Genomic DNA, 8669 nt, shown 5'->3' with positions numbered 1-8669 from the left:
CTTTTAGAAAATGAAGATTTTTCTCTCTTAACCTTCCAGAGTTGTTTTAAGGATTACAAATTTTGTACTGAAAGGCATAGCACAGAAGCTGTGCTTGGTAAGTGCCAAATACAAGGCATTAATTATTGTTATTAAAATTAATAATAATATCCTCTCCCCTTACACATTCTTTGACTCCGGGTGGATTAAAAGGTGGGAAGAGAGGCTACCAACACCATCAGAAGAGAGGCTTCTCCCTAAGTTTCATTTCCCATCCCCTCCAAACCCTCATCCCTCCCAAACGCCAGACCTGGGAGGCCAGCCGGGTCCAAGACACACATCCTTTGCCCAGCCGGGAAGCCTAAAGCTAAAGCTCAGAGAGGGAAAATATTTCCCAAGCTCGCACAGCGAATCAGGACAGAAACCAGGACGAGCCTCGGAATCCCTCCATTACCTCCACCTTCACCTGAGCATGACAGCGCGCTCGGGACTCAGTTTCCCCACCTACGTGACCACACCACACTAATCAGGGTCTCCTTTCAGAGATCTGCTCTTCTTCTCGAACGGGGGCGCTGCACCAGCGGTAGAACAGGGTGGGTGGGGGCGCCAGAGGTGAGGGGGACCTGCAGGCTGGGGTCTTCCCTGCCCGGGTCAGAGGGGGCCCTGCGGGGCTAGTGTAAGCGCCTATTAATACCAGCCCCCGGGGCGGCGTGGCACTGCGCAGGCGCGGGCGGGGCGCGGGCGCGCGCGCGAGCGAGCGAGCGAGGGATTCCCTCTGACGTCATTGCTAGGATACCAAACAAACACTCCGCCGCGCCGGCCGAGCTCCTTATATGGCTAATTGCGTCACAGGAACTCCGGAGAGGCGGGGCCGGGATCCCCTCCCGCCGAGGGGCCCGGAACGCAGCCCCCGAGACCCCCAGGGCCCCGAGGGTCATGCAAGTGACCAGATCGAGTCTAGAACAGACCTCTTGCTGGACGGTGCGGGACTCGATTTGGCGGGTCCGGAGATTTGGGGAAGTTTGTTCAGCGAGGGGCGGGTGACGTAAGCAGGGGGGCGGGTCCCGGGCATATAAATACAGGCTGGCGGGTCTGTGCTTCATTCATAAGACTCAGAGCTACGGCCACTGCAGGGACACGCGGAACCAGGACTTGGAAACTTGATTATTGTGGTTCTTCTTGGGGGTTATGAAATTTCGTTAATCTTTTTTTTTCCGGGGAGAAAGTTTTTGGAAAGATTCTTCTAGATATTTCTTCATTTTCTTTTGGAGGACCGACTTACTTTTTCGTCTTATTACTCCCCTCCCCCCGTGGGACCCGCCGGACGCGTGGAGGAGACCGTAGCTGAAGCTGATTCTGTACAGCGGGACAGCGCTTTCTGCCCCTGGGGGAGCAACCCCTCCTTCGCCCCTGGGTCCTACGGAGCCTGCACTTTCAGGAGGTACAGCGGCATCCTGTGGGGGCCTGGGCACCGCAGGGAGACTGCACAGAAACTTTGCCATTGTTGGAACGGGACGTTGCTCCTTCCCCGAGCTTCCCCAGACAGCGTACTTTGAGGACTCGCTCAGCTCACCCGGGACTCCCACGGGTCACCCCGGACTCGCACCTTACTTCCCCAACCCGGCCATAGCCTTGGCTTCCCGGCGACCTCAGCGTGGTCACAGGGCCCCCCCTGTGCCCAGGGAAATGTTTCAAGCTTTCCCCGGAGACTACGACTCCGGCTCCCGGTGCAGTTCCTCACCCTCTGCCGAGTCTCAATATCTGTCTTCGGTGGACTCTTTCGGCAGTCCACCCACCGCCACCGCTTCCCAGGTAAGTTTTTGATATTAGGGGTGCTGCTTTGTAGGTTTTATTTTTTAAGTCAAGGGTGAAAAGAATAACCCCCAACCGCCACATAAAGACGCATCAGAACCCTAGATCTGAGATGGAAAAGGCTCACAGCGCACTTTGCAAACTGCAAAGAGTCGGGCGATGTTTGCAATTGGTTGCGTGCGTGGAGCGCAAGGAGGGAACGCGGCAGGGAGGGTAGGCTTTGGGGCGGGTGGGGGTGGGGTGGGGAATGTGCCGCTCAGTGCAACGTGTATGCGGTAGCGGGGCTGAGAACTTTGAGCTGGCCCCGGGACTGCCCCCTGCTCGGGTTCCAGACCTGAAGCTAGCGCAGTTAGGCAGGTGGGGGAAATCCCGGGGAAGCTTCCAGTAGTCTCTTTTCCTTTCTTCCTTCTTCGGAGCGCTCACTTCGGTGCCAGGTAGCCCTCCACCCATCGGGAAGAGGGGCCTCGAACCCTCAGCCGCGCTGCCTCCGCCTCCTGCGCGGAGACGTAACGGGGGACCCGTGCGTAACGGCTGACGCGCTGGAATCCTCCGTCTGACGCGGGGCACGCACGGCGCGCGGCGCCCCCTTCGTCCGCCCCGCCCCTGACGTCCCGGGAGCGTTCTATTTTGGAACGCCCGGGCCACGTTGCTAAGGGAGGGGGCAGCCCGGCGTTTCGATTGGCCGCCGGGGCGCACGCCTTGGCCAATCAGCTTTCCCTTCCTATTTGTAGGGTGCAGTTTCCTTCCCCCTCTCTGTCCCCGGAACCCGTGGTTCCTTGGCGGCTGGGTCTCTTTTCCGCGCCTCTAGAGGCAAAGCGAGGGGATCCCTGTCGTGACAAGAGCGGCTCTCTGCGACCCAATGGATCTGCGAGACCCTTGCGGGGATCTGGTCCCTGGGCTCTCAGGAGCGGGGGGTGTCTGCTTGTGTGCCGGCGTTTCTTGGAGAGATACGGTGGCTGTCACCCTCTTCTCCAGGCACTCACAGACAGATTCCCACTCCCTCTGCTCCGGATGCCCGGTTCCTCCAGTGTGTCCCAAGACAGGACTAGAACAGCGAACCGAAGGGCAACCAGCCAGGTGGTCTCCAGGAGCTCCGCCCCCTCTGGGTTCCCAGGACGCTGATTGGCCGGCGAGCCAGCCCTTCCCTCACCACGCCCCCCGAGAGAGTAGTTAAGCCTTCAGAGCAGTTCCCGGAGTCCATTTACGGGAGGGGGGAGATGAGCGCTGCTGAAGCTTGGGGGCTCGGGTTCCGCACCATTCCCCTACCGCGACAATCTAAGGGAGCCTCGGTGGTTACTTTTCTCTACCTGTCCGTTCAGCCTAAACTGTCACTCGTCAGCCTCACTCTGAAAAGAGACAGTAACTTGAAACGTTGTTCTAAACTCCTAGGCCCGTCCCCCAAACACCCTTTTGACTGGGACCCCCGCCCCTACATGGGACCTCGCGCAGAGGGGTGTGTGTGTGTGTGTGAGTGTAGAGGAAGGCTTGGCCTAAGGCCTCTCCTTCTCCCTCCCCTTGCCTCTGGGGTGGGGGTGGGGTGTTGTGGCTGTGTGTGTGGCTGTGGCTCCGTCCCGGGGGTTCTGTCAGCCGGCTGTGTCCAGCCTCCTCTCCACCCCCCACACCTAAGAGTCACCAACCCGGGGTGTGATTCACCACCCGCTGGAACCGTGCAACCTTTCCCCGAGGAAGAAGGAGGAGGTAGAAGCCAGTTGAGCAGAAATCCTCTCATTAACCACTGCGTCACGGTGTAGTGGAAGGGTGGGTGTCGTGGCTTTTTCCCTGTGACACACACATCCACACTCGCTCACCCTGTGCTCACTCACGGGGTCGGTGTGTGTTATGTGTGTTGGGTGTGTGTGTGTTGGTGTCTTTGTTTGTGTGTCTACGCCTGTGTGTGTATGTGTCACCCCGTAGGAGTGCGCCGGTCTCGGGGAAATGCCCGGTTCCTTCGTGCCCACGGTCACCGCGATCACAACCAGCCAGGACCTCCAGTGGCTTGTGCAACCCACCCTCATCTCTTCCATGGCCCAGTCCCAGGGGCAGCCACTGGCCTCCCAGCCCCCGGTCGTCGATCCCTACGACATGCCGGGAACCAGCTACTCCACGCCAGGCATGAGTGGCTACAGCAGTGGCGGAGCGAGTGGCAGTGGTGGGCCTTCCACCAGCGGAACCACCAGTGGGCCTGGGCCTGCCCGCCCAGCCCGAGCCCGGCCAAGGAGACCCCGAGAAGAGACGGTGAGTAAGGGGCATCAGAACTTGGCCTGGGTCGGTGGAAGCAAGAGAGGCAGGAAGTTTCTTATGAATGGAAGGGGACTCCACTAAGGCCTCAGTGTTACAGAAACCCCAAGATCCTTGCTACACGAGCGAGGACTGGAGGCTTGTTTTTTGGCTCCTGGGGGTTCTGAAAGAAGTAGAGGTTTGGGATGGGTGGAGGAGTGCTGTATCCCCAAATCTCATGGCCTCTATCTCCCCGACTCAGCTCACCCCAGAGGAAGAGGAGAAGCGAAGGGTGCGCCGGGAACGAAATAAACTAGCAGCAGCTAAATGCAGGAACCGGCGGAGGGAGCTGACTGACCGACTCCAGGCGGTGAGGACAGGCCCTCGGGTGGGAGAGGGGATGCTGAGGGGAGCTCTCTCCCCATTCTTTGCCCCCTCTCCACTTGTACCCTTGTCCTGGGTTGAGAACTAGACATTCCGCATATGGAACTAGGTTACTGGTGTGGCCAGATGGGGTAGCCCAGGGCACAAACACAGACCCCCATGTACTTAAATCAACTCCTGGTCCCCCCCATTTCCTGACCCCATGCACTACTCTCCTAGCCTTCATTTCATCCCGAGGGGCCACATGGGGCCCTTGAGGAGAGGGGCGCTCCCATCATTTCTCCCATCTGGTCTTCAGCAAGTAACAACACATTTTGCCTCAGTTTCTCCATCTCTCCAAACCCACATCAAATCTCCCAGGCTCCTTCTACCCTTAACACTCTGGAAAGCCTATGAAATGAAATTATTCCACTTCCTGCCCTAGCCACCCACAGCTCTCCTGGTGCTGGTGGCATCCCCCAAAACCCACTCCCTTCCTACGTCCTCCCTTGGTCTGAGAGTTCTCTACTGTATGCCTGCAGGGTGAGCTGTTACTCCTTGAGGGAACAAGGGAATTGTCAACTTTCCTTCTCTGCTTGATCTCTTCCATGGGAGGTAGAGAGGGAGGGGTAATAGAAGGAAACACATTAAAAACACATAACAGTGGCTCATGCCTGTGATCCCAGCACTTTGAGAGAGGTCAAGGCAAGAGGATTGCTTGAGCCCAGGAGTTCGATACCAGCCTGGGCAACACAGGGAGGCCTTGTCTCTACAAAAAAAAAAAAAAAGTAGCTGGGCATGGTGGTGCACACCACTGTGGTCCCAGCTACTCTGGAGGCTGTGGTGGGAGGATTGCTTGAGCCCAGGAGGTCCAGGCTGCAGTGAGCCATGATTGCACCACTGCACTCCAGCCTGGGGGACAGAGCGAGACTGTCTCAAAAACAAAACAAAACCAACCACATAACGATTGTTCATTCATTCAACAAACCTCTGAGTGCCTCCTGCGTACCAGAGACTTCCCCATAAACCTGGCCCCTTCCCTACCATCCTTTGGATAGACGGGGGAAACTGAGGCTCCTAGAAGGCAAGACCCTTGCCCCAACTCCCATGGCCACCAGGACTCCATCTCAGGGGGTGTTTTTTTCTCAGCCTGGGACTGCCTTCCAGCAGCAAGTCCAGGGGAGCCATGACCCAAGTTTCCCGGTCACTGACAAGCTTTTTTCTCCTTCCTCCCTCTCTTCTGTGACCTGGCCTCCCCGGCCTCAGGAGACAGATCAGTTGGAGGAAGAAAAAGCAGAGCTGGAGTCGGAGATCGCCGAGCTCCAAAAGGAGAAGGAACGTCTGGAGTTTGTGCTGGTGGCCCACAAACCGGGCTGCAAGATCCCCTACGAAGAGGGGCCTGGGCCGGGCCCGCTGGCGGAGGTGAGAGATTTGCCGGGCTCAGCACCGGCTAAGGAAGATGGCTTCAGCTGGCTGCTGCCGCCCCCGCCACCACCGCCCCTGCCCTTCCAGACCAGCCAAGACGCACCCCCCAACCTGACGGCTTCTCTCTTTACACACAGTGAAGTTCAAGTCCTCGGCGACCCCTTCCCCGTTGTTAACCCTTCGTACACTTCTTCGTTTGTCCTCACCTGCCCGGAGGTCTCCGCGTTCGCCGGCGCCCAACGCACCAGCGGCAGTGACCAGCCTTCCGATCCCCTGAACTCGCCCTCCCTCCTTGCTCTGTGAACTCTTTAGACACACAAAACAAACAAACAAACACACGAGGGAGAGAGACTTGGAAGAGGAGGAGGAGCAGGAGAGAGAGGGGAAGAGACAAAGCGGGCGTGTGGCCTCCCTGGCTCCTCCGTCTGACCCTCTGCGGCCACTGCGCCACTGCCATCGGACAGGAGGATTCCTTGTGTTTTGTTCTGCCTCTTGTTTCTGTGCCCCGGCGAGGCCAGAGAGCTGGTGACTTTGGGGACAGGGGGTGGGGAGGGGATGGACACCCCCAGCTGTCTGTTGGGTCCCTGACCTCAACCCAAGCTCTGGGGATGGGTGGGGAGGGGGGGTGGGGTGACGCCCACCTTCGGGCAGTCCTGTGTGAGGATGAAGGGACGGGGGTGGGAGGTAGACTGTGGGGTGGGCTGCAGTCCTCTCCAGAGAGGCTCAACAAGGAAAAATGCCACCCCCCCACCCGATGTCTCCCACACCCACCCTTTTTTTTGGGGTGCCTAGGTTGGTTTCCCCTGCACTCCTGACCTTAGCTTATTGATCCCACATTTCCATGGGGTTAGATCCTCTTTACTATGGGCAGAAGTGAGCCCCCCCTTAAAGGGAATTCGATGCCCCCCTAGAATAATCTCATCCCCCGACCAGACTTCTTTTGAAATGTGAACATCCTTCTTTCACTGTCTAGCCACTCCCTCCCAGAAAAACTGGCTCTGATTGGCATTGCTGGCCTCCTAAGGCTCCCCATCCCGAAATCAGCCCCCAGCCCTGTTTCTCATGACAGTGTTATCTCCCGAGACCCTGCCCCCTGCCAGCCGGCCCTCCTGGCCTTCCTCGTTGGGCCGCTCTGCTTTCAGGCAGCAGGGGGTGCTGTGATGCCGTCCTGCTGGAGTGATTTATACTGTGAAATGAGTTGGCCAGATTGTGGGGTGCAGCTGGGTGGGGCAGCACCCCTCTAGAGGGATAATGCCCCCACTCCCGAAAGCCTTTCCTCGGTCTCCCTTCCGTCCATCCCCCTTCTTCCTCCCCTCAACAGTGAGTTAGACTCAAGGGGGCGACAGAGCCGAGAAGGGGGTGACAGTCCTCCATCCACGTGGCCTCTCTCTCTCTCCTCAGGACCCTCAGCCCTGGCCTTTTTCTTTAAGGCCCCCCTACCGATCCCCAGCCTAGGACGCCAACTTCTCCCACACCTTGGCCCCCCACATCCTCTCTAGGAAGGGAGTGAGGGGGTGTGACATTTTTCCGGAGAAGATTTCAGAGCTGAGGCTTTGGTACTCCCAAACCCCCAATATTTTTGGACTGCCAGACTCAAGGGGCTGGAATCTCATGATTCCATGCCCAAGTCCCCCTAGCCTTGACGCTGGTTTTGGCTCTCCCACCCTGCCGTTCCCTGCGCTTCATCTCATGAGGATTTCTTTACGAGGCAAATTTATATTTTTTAATATCAGGGGGTGGACCACGCCGCCCTCCATCCGTGCTGCATGAAAAACATTCCACGTGCCGCTTGTTGCGCGTCTCCTGTCCTGATCCCAGACCCATTCCGTAGCTATTTATCCCTTTCCTGGTTTCTGAAAGGCAATTATATCTATTATGTATAAATAAATATATTATATATGGATGTGTGTGTGTGCGTGCGCGTGAGTGTGTGAGCGCTTCTGCAACCTCAGCCTAGGTCACATTGGCCCTCAAAGCGAGCCGTTGAATTGGAAACTGCTTCTAGAAACTCTGGCTCAGCCTGTCTCAGGCTGACCCTTTTCTGATCGTCTCGGCCCCTCTGATTGTTCCTGATGGTCTCTCCCCCTCTGTCTTTTCTCCCCTGCCTGTGTCCATCTGACCGTTTTCACTTATCTCCTTTCTGACTGTCCCTGCCGATGCTCCAGCTGTCATCTGACTCTGGGTTCGTTGGGGACATGAGATTTTATTTTTTGTGAGTAAGCCTGAGGGATCGTAGATTTTTACAATCTGTATCTTTGACAATTCTGGGTGCAAGTGTGAGAGTGTGAGCAGGGCTTCCCCCTGCCAACCACAATTCAATGAATCCCCGACCCCCCGACCCCATGCTGTATTTGTGGTTCTCTTTTTGTATTTTGCACCTGACCCCGGGGGGCTGGGGCAGATTGGCGATGGGCCGTCCCCTCTGCCCTGGTTCTGCACTGTTGCCAATAAAAAGCTCTTAAAAACGCATTCGCCAGGCTGCGGTGTTTATTTCCTCCTGACACCCATTGGCTGGCTTCCTTTTAGTAAGAGAGGGTGAAGTTAGATTGTTGAAGGACTACACATACACAGAGATCATACACACATACACACACACACACACACACAGACACACACACCCTTGCAGGAACTCCTTCTAGTCAATGGGTCTACAGCAGGATAAAAGGAAGACAGTCATGAGAACTTCCTGCACGCACAGGCAGTGCCTCCTACTAGAAAAAGTAAGGGGCCTCGCAGTGGCTCACACCTGTAATCCCAGCATTTTGGGAGGCCAAGATGGGCGACTCACTTGAGGTCAGGAGTCTGAGACCAGCCTGGCCAAGATGGTGAAATCCTGTCTCTACAAAAAATACAAAAATTAGCCTGGTGTGGTG

At 57.0% G+C, this 8669-nt stretch overlaps 1 protein-coding gene across 1 annotated transcript; it reads left to right on the top strand.

Moving 5' to 3' along the window:
- The first annotated feature begins 1083 nt into the window (after positions 1-1083).
- On the top strand, positions 1084-8265 carry FOSB (FosB proto-oncogene, AP-1 transcription factor subunit). Its single transcript, XM_023182349.1, has 4 exons — positions 1084-1791; positions 3706-4026; positions 4271-4378; positions 5638-8265. Exons 1-4 carry the CDS (start codon positions 1666-1668, stop codon positions 6097-6099), a joined length of 1017 nt encoding a protein of 338 aa, XP_023038117.1. The 5' UTR covers positions 1084-1665; the 3' UTR covers positions 6100-8265.
- The last annotated feature ends 404 nt before the right edge of the window (positions 8266-8669 follow it).

This window comes from Piliocolobus tephrosceles, chromosome 21 (assembly GCF_002776525.5).
Source record: "Piliocolobus tephrosceles isolate RC106 chromosome 21, ASM277652v3, whole genome shotgun sequence".
Taxonomy (NCBI): Eukaryota; Metazoa; Chordata; class Mammalia; order Primates; family Cercopithecidae; genus Piliocolobus; species Piliocolobus tephrosceles.
Note: the sequence above shows the minus strand (reverse complement) of the source record. Positions and strands in the feature narration are given on the sequence as shown.

What these genes read in the sequence shown, in the direction of transcription:
- FOSB (XM_023182349.1), top strand. Translation starts at nt 1,666, where the DNA reads ATGTTTCAAGCTTTCCCCGGAGACTACGACTCCGGCTCCCGGTGCAGT. An exon ending in CCACCGCCACCGCTTCCCAG is followed by an intron (nt 1,792 to 3,705) that starts GTAAGTTTTTGA and finishes GTCACCCCGTAG; the next exon opens with GAGTGCGCCGGTCTCGGGGA. An exon ending in TGACTGACCGACTCCAGGCG is followed by an intron (nt 4,379 to 5,637) that starts GTGAGGACAGGC and finishes CCCCGGCCTCAG; the next exon opens with GAGACAGATCAGTTGGAGGA.